A 21471-nucleotide genomic window follows, 5' to 3' on the forward strand; every position below is an offset into this window, starting at 1 on the left:
TGCTAACGGGGCAGAGCCAGAGGGGGAATTGCTTGAAGGCTCTGGCAGCAATGGAACACTTGCACTTAAAGGTGCGACTCACAGATATAACATTGCAATATAGATCTTGCTTGATTAGCTCCCAGGGAGGTTCGCTCCCAGGTAGGGAAGGACTGCAGGCGGTATGAGAGGGAGGTTAGACAGGGGGTGGAGAAGGGAAATGCCCAGACTGAGGGGCTGAAGTGTATCTATTTTAACACCAGAAGTGTAGTAAATAAGGTAGATGAGCTTAGGGCGTGGATTGCTGCTTGGGAATGTGATGTGGTGGCCATTACGGAGACTTGGGTGTCTCAAGGACAGGACTGGGTACTTCAGGTGCCAGGATTCAGATGCTTCAGGAAGGACAGGGAGGGAGGCAAAAGAGGTGGTGGAGTGGCACTGTTGATCAGGGACAGTGTCATGGCTGCAGAGAAGGAGGATGCCGTGGAGGGACTATCTACAGAGTCTCTGTGGGTGGAAGTTAGGAACAGCAAAGGGTCGAAAACTTTGCTGGGTGTATTCTATAGGCTGCCCAATAGTGACAGGGAAGTTGAGGTGCAGATAGGGAAACAGATTCTGGAGAAATGTATTAATAACAGAGTTGTCGTGATGGGAGACTTCAATTTCCCAAACATCGATTGGAATATCCCAAGGGTTTGGATGGGGAGGAGTTTGTTAGGTGTGTTCAGGAAGATTTCCTGACACAGTACGTGGATAAGCCTACGAGAGGAGAGGCTGTACTTGACCTGGTACTGGCGAATGAACCAGGACAGGTGACGGATCTCTCGGTAGGAGAGCATCTTGGGAATGGTGATCATAATTCTATCTCCTTCACAATTGCATTGGAACGAGATAGGATCAGGCAGGCTAGGAAGGTGTTTGTCTGGAGTAAGGGAAAATACGAAGACATCAGGAAGTTAATTGGACAAATAAACTGGAAGGAGGCGTTCTTAGGGAAAAGTACCGAAGGAAGGTGGCAGATATTCAAGGAATGTTTGTCTGGAGCTCTGCACGACAACGTTCCGATGAGACAAGGAGGTTTTGGTAGGTCACGGGAACCGTGGTGCACGAAGGCTGTGGTGAACCTAGTCAGGAGGAAAAGGAAGGTGTACAAAAGGTTCAGGGAGCTAGGAGATGTTAAGGATCTTGAGGAGTATAAGGATTGTAGAAAGGAGCTTAAAAGGGAAATTAGGAGAGCCAGAAGGGGTCATGAGAAGGCCTTGGCGGGTAAGATTAAGGAGAATCCCAAGGCCTTCTGTAAATATGTGAAAAGTAAAAGGATGAGAAGAGAAGGGATAGGACCTATAAAAGGTGAAGGGGGTAAGGTCTGTGTGGAACCAGAAGAAATGAGTACTTTGCCTCAGTGTTCACGGTGGAAACTGATCTGGGAGATTTTGCTACAGATTTGCAGCAGATGGAAAAGATTGAGTATGTGGATATTAAGGAAGAGGATGAGTTAGAACTTTTGAATTCTATCAAGATAGATAAGTCGCCAGGACCAGATGGGATGTACCCCAGGTTACTGTGGGAGGTGAGGGAGGTGATTGCAGAGCCCCTGGCGATGATCTTTGCATCGTCAATGGAGACGGGAGAGGTTCCGGAAGATTGGAGGATTGCGGATGTGGTTCCTATTTTCAAGAAAGGGAACAGAGATAGCCCGGGAAATTACCGACCAGTGAGTCTGACCTCAGTGGTTGGTAAGCTGATGGAGAGGCTTCTGAGGGACAAGATTTACGAACATTTGGAGAGGTTTGGCATGATCAGAAATAGTCAGCATGGTTTTGTCAAGGGCCTTACGAGCCTAGTTGAGTTCTTCGAAAATGTGACTGAACACATTGACGAAGGAAGTGCAGTGGACGTGGTGTACATGGACTTCAGCAAGGCGTTTGATTAGGTCCCCCATGCAAGACTTCTTGAGAAGGTGAGAGGGCATGGGATCCAAGGGGCTTTGGCCTTGTGGATCCAGAACTGGCTTGCCTGCAGAAGGCAGAGAGTGGTTGTGGATGGGTCTTTTTCGGCATGGAGGTCAGTCACCAGTGGACCCTTGCTGTTTGTCATTTTCATAAATGACCTAGATGAGGAAGTGGAGGGATGTGTTAGTAAGTTCGCCGACGACACGAAGGTCGGTGGTATTGTGGATGGTCTGGAAGGATGTCAGAAGTTGCAGCAGGACATAAATAGGATGCAGGACTGGGCGGAGAAGTGGCAGATGGATTTCAACGTGGATAAATGTGTAGTCGTCCATTTTGGCAGGACCAATGGGATGAATGAGTACACTATCAAGGGCAGGAGTCTTAGTAGTGTTGAAGAGCAGAAGGATCTTGGGGTCCGGGTCCACAGGACTCTTAAATCGGCCTCGCAGGTGGAGGATGTGGTCAAGAAGGCGCATGGTGTACTGGCCTTCATTAATTGAGGCATTGAGTTTAGGAGTTGGGAGGTAATGCTGCAACTTTATAAGACCCTTGTCAGGCCTCACTTGGAGTACTGTGCGCAGTTCTGGTCACCTCACTATAGGAAGGACGTAGAAGCTATTGGAAGGGTACAGAGGAGATTTACAAGGATGTTGCCTGGATTGGGAGGCATGCCTTATGAAGATAGGTTGAGGGAGCTGGGACTCTTCTCCCTGGAGAGATGAAGGTTGAGAGGCGACCTGATAGAAATTTATAAAATGTTGAGAGGAATAGATAGGGTGGATTCTCAGAGGCTATTTCCCCGGGTTGAAATGGTCGCTACGAGAGGACACAGATTTAAGGTGCGGGGAGGAAAGTACAGAAGTGATGTTAGGGGTAAGTTTTTCACTCAGAGGGTGGTGACTGAATGGAATCGGCTGCCGTCAGTGGTGGTGGAGGCGAACTCGCTGGGGTCTTTTAAAAGACTTCTGGATGAGTATATGTGATTTAATGGGATTGGGGGTTATAGATAGGTCTATGGATTGGTAGGTGTTGATGTGATTGGCGCAACTCGTGGGCCGAAGGGCCTGTTTGTGCTGTAGTGTTCAATGTTCTGTGTTCTATGATCTATTTATATTTGAGAATTATTAAGTTCTCCATGTGAATCATTTATTCGCTTCTTCTCGGCCTTTTGGCTAAGATCAAGTGCTGTACTGACATGCTGTACTTGGTTGAAGTCTTAAGGTTACATTTCAGCTTCATTTGAAGTAATTTTTAAAAGCCGCGTCTCGGCCTTTTGCTTAAGATGCAAATGAGATCAAGCCTTGGAGGAGGAGCAATGCCTACTCCAATCAGCTTGGATCATGTAGATCAAGCCCAAGACAGGAGGTGAGAGCCCGGTCTTGACAGCTTGGATTGGGAATGTTGAGACTTTGAATTAGACTTTGACTGGATTGAATTGGATATATAAATGTCAACGTGTGTGGATTGCTTTGTACTTATGTCCATCTTGGGCTTGCCTGGCAGATCTTTCTGGAATTCTTCCATGGGAATGAGTGTGATTGCCAACTAACAATTCTGTCTGCTAACTCTGAACTTAAGAAAGTACAGTGCATCCCCTTTTCTCTGCATTTGCCAATGAAGAGGTCTTTGGCTTTTGCTGCCAGGCTGAGCATCATGTTGTTTAGAAGGTAACATTGCTATGTATCATGAAGTGGTCTCCTAATGATATAACAGCACCAATCACTAAGAAGAGATTGCACAATGTGGATTCATTTATCAAGGGTAGGTACATGGGAACAGTTGTACTAAGCAATAAATCTTGAAGACACATCAGGGCTGCAGAGAGTGTGTGCTCTGCTGAAAGCAAAAGCATAACCAAACTGGATGGCATGACACACTTCCTTTTTAGTGATGTCATGCTGCAGTCTGTAAAAGGCATATTACAGCATATGTACTTTGATTCTTTTTAAACAGTCATCTAATTCACTTTTGAATGCCTTATTTGAACCTACCTCCACCACACTCTCAGGTGATGGATTTCAGACCCTAACCATTCTCTACACTGAATTTTACCTGCCACCTATTTGCCCATTTCACCAACTTGGTTACACCCCTTTGAAGTTCTACGCTGTCCTTTTTACAGTTTAAAATGCTTTCAAGTTTTATATTCTCTGCAGATTTAGAAATTATTCCCTGTACACCAAAGTCCAAATCATTAACATAAACCAAAAAAAGCAAGGTTGTCTACACCTACACCTAAGAATCTCCACTACAAACCTTACCCCAGCCAAAAAAAACACTCATTGACCACTAACCCAGCCAATTTTGTATTCATGTTGCTGCCATCCCTTTTATTCTACAACATATAACTTTTCTCAAAAGTCTGTGTGTGGAAGGGTATCAAATGCCTTTTGGAAGTTCAGGTACACTCTCCGCAGCTCCTTCTGCTCTGGAAACTCACTTCACTGCTACCTCTGTCCCCACAACTCATTCCATTATTTCCTCTCCTCCCCCTGATCTGGAAGCTCTCTATGTTGCTCCCCTGATCTGGGAACTCTCTATGATGCTCCCTCTGCTCTGGGAACTCTCTATGATGCTCCCTCTGTTCTGGGAACTCTCTATGCTGCTCCCTCTGCTCTGGGAACTCTCTATGATGCTCCCTCTGTTCTGGGAACTCTCTATGCTGCTCCCTCTGTTCTGGGAACTCTCTATGATGCTCCCTCTGCTCTGGGAACTCTCTATGATGCTCCCTCTGCTCTGGGAACTCTCTATGATGCTCCCTCTGCTCTGGGAACTCTCTATGATGCTCCCTCTGCTCTGGGAACTCTCTATGATGCTCCCTCTGCTCTGGGAACTCTCTATGACGCTCCCTCTGCTCTGGGAACTCTCTATGATGCTCCCTCTGTTCTGGGAACTCTCTATGACGCTCCCTCTGCTCTGGGAACTCTCTATGACGCTCCCTCTGTTCTGGGAACTCTCTATGCTGCTCCCTCTGCTCTGGGAACTCTCTATGATGCTCCCTCTGCTCTGGGAGCTCTCTATGCTGCTCCTTCTGCTCTGGGAACTCTCTATGACGCTCCCTCTGCTCTGGGAACTCTCTATGACGCTCCCTCTGTTCTGGGAGCTCTCTATGATGCTCCCTCTGCTCTGGGAACTCTCTATGACGCTCCCTCTGCTCTGGGAACTCTCTATGACGCTCCCTCTGCTCTGGGAACTCTCTATGACGCTCCCTCTGTTCTGGGAGCTCTCTATGACGCTCCCTCTGCTCTGGGAACTCTCTATGATGCTCCCTCTGCTCTGGGAACTCTCTATGACGCTCCCTCTGCTCTGGGAACTCTCTATGCTGCTCCCTCTGCTCTGGGAACTCTCTATGCTGCTCCCTCTGCTCTGGGAGCTCTCTATGACGCTCCCTCTGTTCTGGGAGCTCTCTATGACGCTCCCTCTGCTCTGGGAGCTCTCTATGATGCGTCCCCTGATCTGGGAACTCTCTATGTTGCTCCCCTGACCTGAGAACTCTTAAGGCTGCTCTCCCTGATCTGGGAACTCTCAATGCTGCTGCCCCTGATCTGGGAGCTCTCTAGGTTGCTCCCCCTAATCTGGGAGCTCTCTATGTTGCTCCCTCTGATCTAGGACCTCGCTATGCTGCTCCCTTTGCTGTGGGAGCTCTCTATGCGGCACCCTCCACTCTGGAAACTCTTCCCATAGCTCTCTTTGCTCTTTGCAGTCTCACAGCTTCTCACACCATTTCTCTTGCCCACTGCTCTTCTAGACGGTGGTTATTGCTTTTGCGTCCTTCTTTCCTCCACTTTTCAAAACTATTCTAGAATTCAAGCTAGAAATTGAATCTTATTAACTACAAATGACAAATTAAAACCTCCTTACCATCTTTTTCTACCAGGGTGAAGGGCTCAGTGTCCCAGCCATCCTCAATTTGGGCCGGCTGAACATCCAGATGACCATAGATGCACAATGTCTTCTTTTTTGGGTCATTGCCGAGTGTGGCCAATAGGATCGGAGGAAGAGGAATCTTTGTTCCATCAGGCAGCTGAACATAAGAACATAAGAACATAAGAAATAGGAGCAGGAGTAGGCCATCTAGCCCTTCGAGCCTGCCCCGCCATTCAATAAGATCATGGCTGATCTGTCGTGGCTCAGTTCCACATTCCCGCCCTCTCCCCATAACCCTTAATCCCCTCGCCTATCAAAAACCCATCTACCCGTGAATTAAATATATTTAGCGAGGCAGCCTCCACCACTTCAACGGGCAGAGAATTCCAGAGATTCACCACCCTTTGAGTGAAGAAGTTCCTCCTCAACTCCGTTCTAAACTGCTCCCCCCCCTTATCTTGAGGCTGTGCCCTCTAGTCCTACTGTCCTTTCTGAGCGGGAAGAGCCTCTCCACCTCTATCCTATCCATCCCATTCATCATCTTATATGTCTCAATGAGGTCTCCCCTCATTCTTCTAAACTCTAATGAGTACAAGCCTAGTTTATTCAGCCTCTCCTCATAGCTCAACCCCCTCAACTCCGGTATCAGCCTAGTAAACCTCCTCTGCACTCCCTCCAAGGCCAAAATATCTTTGCGCAGGTGCGGCGACCAAAACTGCACACAGTACTCCAGCTGCGGCCTCACCAGTGCCCTGTACAGTTGCAGCAAGACCTCCCTGCTTTTATATTCAATCCCCCTCGCTATGAAGGCCAGCATCCCATTCGCCTTCCTGACCACCTGCTGCACCTGCAGGCTGGGTTTTTGCGACTCATGCACAAGGACCCCGAGGTCCCGAAGCACATTGTGTGAGATCAAAGTTATGATTTGCGGAAGATTGTAAAACTTGATTGCAAAGAGCACCCATTAGTAATTTCAGATGTTCAATCCCAAAGAACTGATTACACAAATAAAACTATCACGTTATCGAAAGATGTGAAGTGGGTTGTCAGTCCTCAGGAAACCATGTCTCAAGATTCAACATTCTGAGGAGGAGAAAAGGAAAGAACATTCGAAAGAGACAAATGTATAAAATTGAAGGGAGTTTCAATATGATCAATTGGTTCTCACCGTTTGTTGTCCAATATCAGCCATTTCCACAGATCCACCCAGTCGTTCTATCTCTTTGCCAACAAATTCCACCATCCTTCTGGTTTCGCCCCTCTTCTCTGGCCATCCTGAGACACTCTGAATTGCCACCCAATCTGCCAGACGCTATGGAAACAAGAGACAGGGAACTAAATTTAAAAAGCTGCCTTGACGTCTGGGATTTTGTCCACAGGTTAAAGGTGAATTAGCCATCAAACGGATGAGGGCTGTTTTCTACAAACATTCCCCAATATAAATTTGATCTATACAACCACACACACACTATGTCCACATTGTAGCTATTTAATTATCCAGGATTTTTACTTCTTTTCTGGCACACTAACAATTTTAACCAGTATCACAAGAACACAAGGGACAGGAGCAGGAGGAGATCACACTCCTTAACTAGTGAATGACTGCGGTTCCATGGATAACCAGTGAAATTACAGCACAAATGCAGTTTTAAGCATGTTTTAAAATAATAAAAAAGGATTCTATTGAGAAAACTGAGCAACACAGAAACTAAAAGGGAGTATGAAAGAATTAACATGAATCAAATCAGCACAGGCATACAACACAATCTCCAGGCTAAAAACAGAGGTTCATTTCTAGACACACAGTAATGAAAAGTAGAGAAGTGATGTTAAATTTATATCAAACCTTGATTCAACTACTCTTGGAGGGCAGTGAATAGCTCTGGTCTCCATATTAAAAAAAAGAGACTTTGGAGAGGATGCAGAAAAGGTTGAAATATGGTGATAAAAAGAATTGAGAACTTGTTGGAAAATATTGAAAATGCTGGGGTTCTTTTCTCGAAAAAAAAGAATGAGGCATGTCCTGATAAAAGCCTTCAAGATTATGACAGGGTTTAATTGCATTGAATTACTGAAAACAATTCCACGTGTGGGAGTGGCCAAAACTAGAGTTCATACATGTGACACAGCCACTAATGTAATAATGAATGTAAGAGATACATATTTTCCTAAACAGTGGATTATCCTAGATGTCAGGGCAACAGTTGACTCAGTATGGTAAGAATGAGCCCTATCTAAACTCAGATGAATAGGAATTAGGCAAAAAAGTCTGCACTGGTTGCATTCGTACCTAGCATACCTTGATTGCTGGATTCAATCATTTCTGTCGTGGAACATCTCTGCAGGAGTTCTTCAGGTTCGTCTTCCAGGCCCAACCATCTTCAGCTTCTTCCGCACACAGTCGGAACTGGGGATCCTTGCAGATAACTGCACAATGTTCAACAGTATTCATGACTGCTCAGATACTGAAGCAGTCCTTGCCCAAATACAGCAAGACCTGGGTGATATCCAACCCTACGTTGAAAAGTGGCAAGTAACATCCATGCCACACAAGTAACCATTTACCATAAGATTGCCCCTTGACATTCAATGGCATTACCATCACTGAATCCTCCACTATCACCATCCTGGGAGTTAGCATTATCCAGAAACTGAACTGGAGTAGCCATATACTGTGGCTAGGAGAACAGATCAGAGGCAAAGAATCCTGTAGAGTGTAACTCATCTATTGACTCCCAAAAGCCTGTATTCACAAGGCACAAATCAGGAGTGTGATGGAATACTGTTCATTGCTTGGATGGGTGTAGCTCCAACAACACTTAAGTAGCTTGATATCACTCACGATAAAACAGCCCATTTGATTATCACGCTATCCCCAAATATTCACTCTTTCCCATCACTGATGCACAATGGCGTCAGTGTGTATCATCTACAAACCGTACTGCAAGAACTCGCCAAGAATCTAAGACAGCACTTTCCAAACCCATGACCACTACCACCTAGAAAGACAAGCTGGTAACAGATGAATGGGAACACCAAAACCTGGCAATTCCCCTCCAAGCCACACACCACCCTGACTTGGAAATATATCACTGTTCCTTCACCATTGCTGGTTAGACCTCACATTGCATAAGCATAAGACCTTAGTTCCAAAACTTCCTTGTTACCTTGGCTGGTTGCCATGTATTTGCTGTGGGATCCGGATGTAAACTTGTTCTCCCAACAGTAAACTTGGTAATCCTATATCTGCACTGTTCCTTCACCATTGCTGGTTAGACCTCACATTGCATAAGCATAAGACCTTAGTTCCAAAACTTCCTTGTTACCTTGGCTGGTTGCCATGTATTTGCTGTGGGATCCGGATGTAAACTTGTTCTCCCAACAGTAAACTTGGTAATCCTATATCTGCATTTTTAGCAGGCACATAGATCATATTCTCCTGCTCTCCAGTCCCTGGGAGAGTAGAATGGGTAAGGTAAATTGCGACACACTGGTCTACTGAACATCAATTCTGCTGCTGATGGAATGGTTGTGATTCAAGTTGTTGCTCTCAGATATAACATTGTAATGTGTAGATCTTGCTTTGACTATCTACATTTGCAAATTAGGGATTTCACTGTGTCAATCATTCATTCAGCTGGGCTATTATATCTTGGGTGATGAGAAGAAGTACCAGGATTGATATTCAACTTCTTGCACACACACTGAATTGGTTTACCAATTAATTTTGGACGATTATCCATAATGATCTCTCTAGGCACACCAAATAAACTGAAATTAGCATTTAAAGTGTGCTCGACAGCTGTGCTTGAGGTATTGTGCAATTATTGAATGTGGCAGCGAGATTATGTACAGGTATGGCATGATGAACAGCTTGGATTGTGAAATGTCTCATGATAAAGATTCGAGTTTGATAATGATTACTCAAAGATTTGAGTAATCATTAGGTACAAGCCAGCTAACTTCATGCTCGCATCGGATGCATTCAGCAGACTGCCCAGCGAGAAAGGAAGATATTTACAAGTTGAATTCGCTGACATCAAACTTGGATATGTTCTCCAAATTGGTCAGGTGCATTTTGCATAACACATATACCAGCAACTAAAGAAGAAACTGTAGCTTCTGTATTACAGTAAGTGTGGAAAACCATCATGGAAAGAAGACCAGATTTAATTCAGTGTGTTCACAAACGCACTGGTAAAGCGGTCAATGACGATGAAGTCAAAAGAGACCGGATATGGATTTCAGACCAGGGATGAGTAGAAACTTCATGCAGAATCTGAGGTTCTTTGTGCTGACTTGGCATGTGTCCTTGACATGCCTCTCAACTCCGAATGGCAACTCTAATATCATTGTTCATATCTGGACAATAGACTGGATGAGAAGACAGGCAATAGAAACAATCTATGCCCTTGTGCGAGTGGTGGAGTTTTGAAGAATGTCAGGTTGCAAGAATTCCAGTATGATGACTTGCTGCCTTTAAAATGATTCCAGAAGATGCTTAGTTCATCCTGGTAAGATTAAAATGGTCTCAGGTGCATGCCTTCCAGTCCTCTAATATGGCCTGCGCTGCCCTAGGATAGTCTTTCCAAACGTCCTGACAATGTGGTCTCAGCCTCAAGATAGTCTCTTGTGTTCCACCTTCCTCGAGTCCTCTCCCAGTCTTTGCCCTCCCTGCTAGTATTTCCTCCCTTATGCAGCCTTGGCACAGTTTTAGACATAAGCACTGGAGACCTTTCAGTAATGCTGGTAAAGGCATCGATGTGTCTCTGAATAATTTATGAAGTGAAGCTCGCTACGTGCACGTCACTCATATAGTCATAAAAAAGGCTGTTCTAGTTATCCACCAGCTCTTAAATTGGAAGAAAAATTCCAACGTGTTGGTGTTTAATGAGCATTCATGAGATACAAATGAATCCAAACATGGTTCCTTGCAGAGATCAATGGGAAACTCACCCTGCCTTTAACCCACCAAAGACAAGAAAATAAAATTCCAAACTAATTTCCGACTGGCCGTAAACAGACTTTCTTCATCATGTCAAATTTAATATCTCAGCCTTCCAGGATTGCTGTCACTGACAGGATTGGAAAATTCCACCCTAAATCTTGCCCTGCTGCCTCCTGGCACTATGGTAGTGATCACACGGTCTTCTCAATTGGAAGTAACTTTGGACTATGAGCTAGTGCAAAAGGTTTATTTAAAACAGATTATTATGAAGTTGTCTGTTCTACAATTATAAGAAGGTAGTGGGCCCAGATTGCCCCACTTATGTGCCGACACTGAACTAAACTTCTCAAAAAGGACAAGGATTCCTCTATTAAACTGCACAAACACTTTCTCTGGCCAGTTCACTCCCAGCAGTCACTTGCGATCAACTGATCAAACGTTCGGCTCCAATACTGCAACATTCTTTTTCTCCCCAGATCATTAACGCTCTGAAATTTGTTTAAACTGCAACATAAAATGTATTTGTAGAAATAGTAAAGAATTAGTAACAGTTAAAACTTACTTTGATGTATAAGTCCTGATTGTCATCGATGTGCTGGAAAAGTTTGGGAAGGTATGACATCGCTCTGGTTAGCAGACTGCAGCTGGAGCTCTGAAAGGAGAATTGTACTGAGTAATGCCAACTGGATTCAGCATCTTCTGTTTATAAAGGCTGAACATGAAGCTCCACCCACCCAAATCTGCAACCATTGCATGGCCTTGAATTAAGACATGTTGTAATTGAGCTAATTTGCCCCTTGTCACATCTTTAAATAAAAAATTCTGGTCAAAAATTTGCAATGTCAGCCATGTATAACCAGGCACATCCTGCCACCGCTGACAGCAAGGACGGAGAATTTGGCGCTCGGCCAAATCTCTGTTCACTGCAGCGGGACTGGAGAATCCCAGCTGTGGGTAAGGTTGGAGAATCTGGCCCCCTTTCTTTTAAAGGGTGTGCTCTAGTGCAGAGGCGGAATTTGTTTTGGAGTGGTGGAGGCTACCTCACTAAATATATTTAAGTCATGGGTTTTTGACAGACAAGGGAATTAAGGGTTATGGGGAGAAAGCGGGAAAGTGGAACTGATCCACTTCAGATCAGTACTAAATTGAATGGTGGGGCAGGTTCAAAGGGCTAGGTGGCCTACTCCTATTTCTTATGTTTCTTATATGTTTTATTATGGTGCCATCGTATGAGGGCAACTTGTTGCATTATGGGTTCATTTCTTCTCTCAGTGATGAGATCTTGAGACTTAGATATTTAAATGTGAACCATTTATTGCTAATATTTAATTGTTACTGCTGCATGCTGCTGTTTCCATGCAGGTTGCTTAAAGGATGTTCTCTGAGGCTGTTAGAGATGAATATAAAATGTGGTAAACACAAAATTATGACTGAGAAATAGAATTAGGATCTTGTAACTGTACAACAGCAAACAGACATAGTTTAAACAACACAGGATGGGGCAAGGATGAAGGGGAATGAATGTTATCTCATAAGAACAAACTAAGCAGGACAGAAACCTATGATTGGCATATTGCCAATCCACATTATGGAAACAACTGTGGTTTTAATCACTAATACAGGGGATGAAAGTTGCTGAGGCTAGACAGAACTATAGTCAAGGACAGTGAAGAAAACTGCCTATTGTGTAGGGATAACACCAGAAGTGCAGTGTGAAGTAAAACATGTACATCACATCTTGTAGGAATGTAAAATGTCCAAATTGTGAAACAAATGGTAAGCAAGATGTGTTGTTACTGCAACAGAGTATACCTTCTAACTACAGGGGAATAAAAGGTCACTGAAATAGTACGGACATCAGCGATTAAGTTAGCAGAAGACTGGATACAGCCGGTCTGAACTGGATTTGTTAATAGTTCTCCGGGGAACATTGATAAGACAGATGGATCAGATAAGAACTAATCAAGTAAGGATATTGAAACAACCCTACAATATGCACTCTTGCAATAACAGAAAAAGATGGTTAGAGGGGAGCAGAGGGGCTTGGGACATGAGCCAACATACAGCACAACCTGTAGCTAGGGGCACCTTGAGCCAATAGGGGAATGACAACACATAAATGGGATAGGGACCACCAATTAGGGGAGAACAATGTATTGTGTAATTGATTAACATGCTTGTAGAAATAGTATAAAAAGCCTGCTTAAACTCAATGTAAGGTGTGCCTATCTTTTGGACACCTGGTGTTGCAAGAACGTTAAATAAAATATCTTGCTCCTTTGGAACTTGACTCGACTAAATTGTTTGAGTGTGAGCTGTGTTTCTCACAAGGCTATTACCATGTGACTCTATATATCATGCTGTGAGCAGCAGAATCCTACAGTCCCACGTAAACCTTTCCTCTGCTAAGCACATTTAAATTACAATAGCGTGCAGGCACTTACAAAATCATACAGCATCCCCTTTTTTCTCCTAAAAAAAACTCTCCTCCCTTCCAGAGAAGTATAGCTATTATAGTACAATCTTTGCTTGCTTTCCCTTCTCCCCCATCTTAAATCTCTGACTTCATAAATTCAGACGGTTTTGAGTCTTAACAGTTCATCTACATTTTGGTCAATCAGGTGTGGAGGCGTGGTAACAGCACTCTATATTCAGAAACAGAAAACACTGGAAAAACTCAGCAGGTCTGATAGCATCTGTGGAGAGAGAATATTGCTAACGTTTCGAGACTGGATGATCCCTTTTCAGAGTTCTATGTTTTTGGTTATCCATTAGATTTGCTTTTACATTACTTTGAGCTGCATTTCTCTTTATTAACAACTTGTCTGCTTTTTTCAGACACTGTTGTTTTGTTCCTTACATTCTGAAGGGAATGTTCACTCCATTCATTCCTAGAAAGTATTCAAATTTTTTGAATGTTTTTTCTGTCACGTCCACCATGTTCTTGCCAATCGTTGGCATGTTACAAATAGAATCTTCATTTCCAATTGTTTACAATCTCAACCAACATTTGTTTGCTGTTGTACTTTCAAATTGTTTGACAAGCTTACGAATATTTTATTCCACTCAATGGTTCTCAGTACGTCTCAGACACAGTAAGAAGTCTCACAACACCAGATTAAAGTCCAACAGGTTTATTTGGTAGCAAGAGCTTTTGGAGTGCTGTTCCTTTATCAGGTATATGGAAAGTTGGGTTCACAAACAGGGCATATATAGACACAGACTCAAATGCAAGATAATGGTTGGAATGTGAGTGTTTGCATGTAATCAAGTCTTTACAGGTACAGATAATGCGAGTGGAAAGAGGTGTAAATTGTCCCAAGCTAGGACAGTTAGTAAGACTTTGCAAGCCCAGGCCAAAATGGAAGAGGTTATACGTAGTGTGACATGAACCCAAGATCCCAGTTGAGGCCATCCTCATGTGTGCAAAACTTGGCTATCAGTTTCTGCTTGGCAATTCTGTGTTGTTGTGTGTCTAGGAACACTTACCCAAAGATTGGAGGCCGAATGCCCTTGGCTGCTGAAGTGTTCCCCAACAGGAAGGAAGCACACCTGCCTGGTGATTGTCAAGTGGTATCTGTTCATCCGTTGTTGTAGCGCCTGCATGGTCTCGCCGATGTTCCACGCCTTGGGACATCCATTCCTGCAGCGTATCAGGTAGACAACATTGGCCGAGTTGTGTGAGTATGTACCGTACACTTGGCGGATGGTGTTCTCATGTGTGATGATGGCATCAGTGTTGATGATTCGCACGTCTTGCAGAGGTTGCTGTGGTAGGAGTATGTGGTGTCGTGGTCACTGTTCTCCTGAAGGCTGGGTAGTCCACATAATATTTAAAATATCATTTAAATGCTAGCCCCGCCTCCCCGCCAATTTCTGGCACAGAGCAGACTGTGCCGGAAATCCGGTGCTGAGAGCTGTTAGCAGGGCTTGTGGGAACCCTGGAAATCACCTCCCTCTGCATGATTCTCCTGGCCTTGTGCACTAGAAAATTAGTACAGCGGAATGGGACAATCGCCCCTCCCAAATCTCACTTGCTCCACTTCAAGCTTTCTTGCAATTCAATAATGACTTCTTAAGTTGTTTCTGCTGTTTTTCCATTCTGCTATTTAAATCAGTCTTCATTTCTTCATGTTGCTGAAGGGTTATGTATTCTCTTGCATTTAATCTTGAATGACAATCAACTGTTCTTTCAACTAATTATTGTCTTGTTGACCTTTTGTCAACTCACTCTGGGCTTCAGTGCATCACTTTCATGCTACTGATATTTCCAATGCAACTTTTCCTGAAATAAAATTCAACACCCTCTTTAGTACTTCATGTTTGTCCATGGTTACATATTGATCCTTAATGGAGTTTCTCACAGTCACAACTTCTCTGTGTGCCTTTTCTAAAACAGTAAGATAGCCAGATCCCTCAGCACCTCAGAGCTCTACAATCTCTCACCATTTAGATAACAAAGCTTCTTTTTTCTGTATGGACAATTTCACATTTGATTACACTCCAATTGCCAGATTTTCCCACTCACTTAACCAATCTATGTTCTTTTATAGTCTCCTTAAGTTCTCTTCACAATTTAGTTTCCTACTCATCATTCAGCACTACAAGCCCGCAGCGCCCATTTTAACACTCAGTGAGTGCCTTATTCAAGTCTTTCGTTGATCGTCGACATTTTTGTCCATCCCTAGTGGAACTCCACAATAAAGGGGGTGCAAATTTAGGGAGTTATATGTGTGCCAGATTAAGGGAGATCCAATTCAGGGACAAATTATTGACACCAATCAGCCTAAAAAGCATGTTTTTAGGATGTGGACCTGGAGAAAACCCATGCAAGCACAGGGAGAATGTGCAAACTCCCACAGACATTGATCCAAGCCGGAGGTCCAACTTGGGTCCCTGTATCTGCACAGCAGACAGTGATAGTCACTGAGCTGATGTGTTGCCCGTCAATTGGTCCGGTGTAAACGTACACTAATGGACATGAAGCACTAGGCAACTCTCGAAGCAAGTCCTCTATAGCGAAGACAGATGGAAGATGCCTGTTTAATTCATCTGCCGTAGCCCTACTTTCCACTACCAATTCCCCAGTGCACTTTCTATAGGACTAATCTCACTTTGTTAACTCTTTTCTTATTTAAATATCTATACAAACTCTGATGGAACCAACCTGTTGTATCATGCACAGTTCTTCATCAGATTTTTCTGCCCAAATCTCTCCAGTGGCCTTCTTTATAGGCTGGTGTTGCTTTCTTTTCTTGCAAACACTTTTGTGTAATGATTCTGCTTCTTGTAGTTAAAATATAGCTTTCTCCGTACTGGATCTTCTTTTCCTTTGAATGATGTCCTCTGTCTACGATTGCTCAACTCCTTCAGCGTGGAATGTCTCTCAGCATCCTGGTCTGCTCTGCCATACACATGCTGTAGCTGATGTTTTTTTAAACTTCTGCATTTCTGCATACATTTATTGCTTTCATGAGCATCAATTTCTTATCTTTCTGTAGTCTCTCACCAGGCTGTACCTAAACCTATTTGATCTTTAATCAGATCCTCATTTAACTGTCTGAATTTGCATGATGTTGCAAGTTGTGTTACTGCAATCACACACTGATCAATGATTTCTGTTTCACCCTGAGATCTAGTATTGATCACATGGCATTCATAAATAATATTTAGTTGGAGTTCAAAATGTGCGCTCAAGCCATTAAAATCTGTGCTCTTTTTTCCTTTGTTTATGAATTAGATTTAAAGTGGTACATACTTCATAGTGGTCCCTCCCCAGCAGTGTCAGATTAGAAGTGTGGCTACTTGTAAAGGTTCTAGTTTGTTAATTAAGTTGTTTGCCAGCTCGCAGCGTTTATCGAAAAGAGGCTTCTCACAAAAAATATGCATTCCTAATCAGTGTTTAATCCACTATCTGTGAGTAACACAATATTTAATGCTTAACTGAAATAACTTTAGAAATGATACAAAAACAATTGGGGTGGCACAGTAGTTAGCACTGCTGCCTCATAGTGTCAGGGACCCAGATTCAAATTCTGCCTCGGGTCACTGTCTGTGCAGAGTCTGCACATCCCCCCCATGTATGCGTTGGTTTCCTCTGGATGCTCTGGTTTCCTCCCAAGTCCAAAGATGTATGGGTGAGATTGATTGGCCATATGAAATTGACCCTAGTGTTGGGGGATTCGCAAGGTAAATATGCGGGGTTAAAGGAATAGGCCCTGGGTGGGATTGTGGCAGTGCAGAATTGATGGGCCGAATGGACTCCTTCTGCACTGTAGGGATTCTATGATTCTAATTTGCTAGTTCCATTGATGTACCGTATCAGCGTCTTCACAAAATAAAAATTACATTCAAAGTTCATAAAAGGTACCGTTATGTCTTGCACTGGAAACTCAGTTTATGAACCTCAAAGGCTTGTAAAAGTGGAACAATTAGTGCTAACTCCCAATGGTGATTAACTGGATTCAGGGTGCAGCCAACTTTGTCAGTGAGGCAAGCGTCTAGAGCAAAACTTCATGGAAACTTGATTTGCGCTGAACTTAAATTTGCGCTCATCTCTTTCTTTTGTTGGTGTACACTATAGGTTCCGCTCCAATTTGATGCAATCTATATTGCAGACTTCACTGTGTTGTAAATTAAGGCACTGAAATTCATGGCCTTTTGCACTGTTTTTGTCAGTAAACCAAGCAATCAAATAAATTCTAGTTGTCTTTGCACCATCATCCGCAAGAGGAAAATCATAAAAAGGTTATAGATATTTTCTGAGTCTTATGAACAAGATTCAGCAGCTCAGACTGTGCTTAGCTTTTGAGGGGGGAGTGGTGGGGAGGGTGGCGGGGGAGGTGACAGTAGGAGATGTAAATGGGGAGTGTAAGGGTAAATACTGTACAGCACCACTAAAGGATGAACATTGATAGAAAACCTGCACAGTTCTCAAAAATGAGTCAACCTTTAAAACAGATTAAAGTACACCTTAAGAAAGTCAACACACAATCAATAAACCATTCTAAAGGGTAATTTAGAAAGTTAAACAGTAAGTGCTTCTGGAATCATCAACTTGTCATCTCTCCCTGCATACATAAGCATTGGACTGCAATATCTTTCACCACAATCGTTTAAAAAGTTGCACAAAGTTACAATGAAATTAACATTCTCACTTAAAATTACAAGAATCTTTTGTTCTTCAATCTTCTACAGTTGAGCAGTAAAGTTCCTCATATGGGACTGATTGTCCATGCAGTGGTATCAGAGTTGTAATCGGGAGCATGCAAGATAAGATAATGGAAATAAGGTACATGCAGAAAATAACTTAACAGTCTGCAAAAATCAAAATGAACTTTATTGCCTTTGAACAATGGCTAAAGAGCACTGAATTTTTAATTGCCATTGTTAAAAGATTAGGTTAATTGCATAGAATTTATATCTCCTAATTCTCACTTACAATTTAAAATGATATTTAAATTTTCTCTGGATTATACTATTAAATGTTGCAATTTTTTTTAGAAGCTTTTATGTCGGCAGAGAATCAGAGCCAATAGTTCCACATTTGCAGTTACTAATTAAGGCAGCACAGTGGCAGTGTTGAGTGGCTCTGAAGCTGAGAAAACTTCTCACCAGTTGATATCAGCTTAGCTCAGATAACAAACACACTCGTGAAAAATCAAGTGTCACATCAATGCTAAACACAAATTGTTATCCCTTGGTCTCTGGTGATCAGTCACTTTAGACATGTCAGTGCCACCTCGGTGACCACTGCAAGATACTAAGCACAGGAACCCAGTTAGCAACTCAAGTGCTTCTCTGCAGCAAGATGAAGAAGAATTTCGGTAGCAGGCTTTCATCAAATGACAGAAACATGTCACAGGGTTTAACAGAGGATCAGGCACGTACACAAACATCATGCACAGCATTAGGTAAAGAAGAAACAAAGCAGTCCTTTGGAGCCAACTGCAGGAGGTGCCAAGTCATCCATAATTCAATAAAAGTCAGAATGGCCTCTTAGCCGTTGAATCCAAACAAAATTATCCAAATCGCCTACTGACAACAGGATTCAGGAGTGACGGCTTTACTAACCTTATCTATAGTACTGGAAAAGACATTGTAGATACCAGAACAAACTTATATTGGAAAGAAAATGAAGCAATCTTCTCACTTTCTGGTAACTTGCAAATCTATCTAGTGAAATAGTAGACTTTGGCCAAAGTTGAACAAGAAGAGGAACCGAAAGGGAGTTTGGAGCTGAAAATACATTTCATGCACTGCAAAACACTAAACAGCTTCAATTACACCATAGTACCTCATCACTTTGAAACATTTATAATGCTTCAAAGAGTAAATTAACATTAAAAGCACAGTGACTACAACGTAGCTGGTAATAATAGGTATTAATTATACACAGGGCAGGATGGAATTCATCCTGCCCTGAACTATTTAAACTGCTTCTTTTGTTGGTATTGTTTTAGGAAGAACTCCCTGTTGTGCAAAATAGTTCTTTTGGGCTCTTTAGCAGACATCAGAAAATGCAAACTAGAGTTCAGCTTAAACAACTCATGCTAGGCATGGCATTCTTGGCAATTCAGCTTCATATAGAACGGGGATGAATAGAATTATAGGTTCAAATCACAAAGGTAAATTAGCCACCCCCCCCCCACCCAAGAACTTTCCATTTTGAGGCCTGTAAAAATAGATTAAAACCCACAGGTAGTAAAGAATGCACCAATCAGAACTGGGACATCAGTAAACTGATGCTGTTTAAAAAAATCCACTCTCGGCTTTTCTTACAGAAAGGAAACAGAAAGGCTGGTGTGGTGATCCCTTTAAGGATTAATGTGCTGAGCAGGGGGGCACATGACCCAGGGAACCACTGGGGAACAGGATGTGGGATTACTCTGGTAAGTATGGTGAACAAGCATCCTTACATTTGGTCACAAAGATTAAAAAAGAAACTATCCTCAGAATGTGAGAATCCAGTTTACAATGAAGTTGAGAAACGAGTACTTACCAAGATGCACCTCTTTCAATGGATTTGACACCTCTGTGGAGGATTGGACACAATAGGCCTGATTTTACCATGGCATTGCACCCATTTTTGGGTGCAAAAACTTGGTAAAGTCGGGCGTGAGGCAAGTAGCATGACCCACATCCACCTCCATGCTGGTTCCCCCTTTACCAAGGCCCAAAAATGGCTGCAATCAGGACCGCACCAAAAACGACAGCCATTTGCATGCATTTAAATTGACTTCATGGGCTGCACACCAACTTTACCGGCACTTCCCTCTTTCCCACCACATTTGCCTATCCAGAAACAGCACGAAATATACCTGCTCCATACAAGTCCAATTCAGGAACTACACTTAGTGAGGAGGTAAGTGCCGAGTGTCTGATGGCTCTCTCTGCTTGAGATCGGTGGTGGGAAAAGGGGGTTTGCTGCCAGTCTGCCTCAGATCAGTGCAGGGAAAGGCAGGGGGGGGGGGGGTGAAGGGGATCCGCTGCCACTCTACCTAAGATGAGTGGAGGAGAAGGGGGGTCCGCTGCCACTCTGCCTGAGGTCAGTGGAGGGAAAGGGGACTCTGTTGCCACTCTGCTTGAGATGAACGAAGGGGAAGGGGGGGCTCCACTGCCACTCTGCCTGAGATCAGTGAGGAGGGGCCCACGATTGGTCTGGATGGCAGAGGGTGGGGGGATAAGGGAGTCAATAATGTTGCAGAGGGGGCGCAAGGGGGAGGCATTATCTGGTCCTGAAAGGATGTGGCAGGGGAGCAGCATTCCATCATTTTTCTGCGCATGCGCAGTTGGAGGCGCCGATCGGAGCAGCAGTGTTTCGGGTGTAAGCCCTGCCCATAGGCTTGTGCAGTGCCATTCAGAATTGCTAATTTTAACTGCAGGCAGAGTGCAGATGGGGGCATCTGAGAACGGGTCTAAAAGTCGGACCTGAAACACTCCCAGTTTCAAGTCCGCCCAGCACTTAGAATCAAAATGGTAAAATAGGACCCACTATGTAAAGCACCTTGGGTATTATTTCCAAACAAACCAAATAGGAGAAGAAGCAAAGCGCATGTCACTTCTCCTGAGTGCGTGTGAAATCCAAAATTTATAATCTGATTCACAGTCCCACAGTCCCAAGCGCACTGACTCAATATCATTCAGAGAGCTCGTGGAATTGGTGAAATTGCATTTCCAGCCTGAGTCATCAACCATACTCCAGAGATTCAAATTTAACTCAAGGGGGAGAACCTCAGGCGAAACGATTGTGACTTCTATCATTAAATTGAAACAGATATTGGAGTATTGCAATTTTACAGCCACCTTGAATGATATGTTATCAATAGAATCCCTGCAGTGCAGAAGGAGGCCATTCGGCCTATCAAGTCTGGATCTATCACAATCCCATCCAGCCCTATCCCTGTAACCCCACATCTTTACCCTACTAAGTCTCTGACACTAGGGTCAATTTAGCATGGCCAATCAACCTAACCCGCACACCTTTGGACTATGGGAGGAAATTGGAGCACCCAGAGGAAACCCACGCAGACACAGGGAGAATGTGCAAACTCCACACAGTGACTCAAGGCCGGAATTGAACCCGGGTCCCTGGCGCTGTGAGGCAGCAGGGCTAACTACTGTGCCACCATGCCCTGGGACAGATTAGTCTGTGAGGGGAATAACCAGGTGATTCAACACAGATTACTTGCAGAGTACAACTGATATAAATTTTAAATCAGCAAT

The 21471-nt window shown here is 43.5% G+C and overlaps 1 protein-coding gene across 1 annotated transcript in view; it reads right to left on the reverse strand.

The window, feature by feature from the left end:
* LOC145346462 (cytosolic non-specific dipeptidase-like) overlaps window positions 1-11429 on the reverse strand; it is a 45258-nt gene extending 33829 nt beyond the window's left edge. The window contains exons 1-3 of the mRNA XM_080193764.1: window positions 11309-11429; window positions 6967-7110; window positions 5793-5955 (exon numbers count right to left, since the gene is read on the reverse strand). Coding sequence (XP_080049890.1) covers window positions 5793-5955; window positions 6967-7110; window positions 11309-11368 — 367 coding nt within the window. The 5' untranslated portion in view covers window positions 11369-11429. The remainder of the gene's footprint in view (window positions 1-5792; window positions 5956-6966; window positions 7111-11308) is intronic.
* Between the last annotated feature and the right edge of the window lie 10042 nt (window positions 11430-21471).

Source organism: Carcharhinus amblyrhynchos, chromosome 8, assembly GCF_965287045.1.
Source record: "Carcharhinus amblyrhynchos chromosome 8, sCarAmb.v2.hapA, whole genome shotgun sequence".
Taxonomy (NCBI): Eukaryota; Metazoa; Chordata; class Chondrichthyes; order Carcharhiniformes; family Carcharhinidae; genus Carcharhinus; species Carcharhinus amblyrhynchos.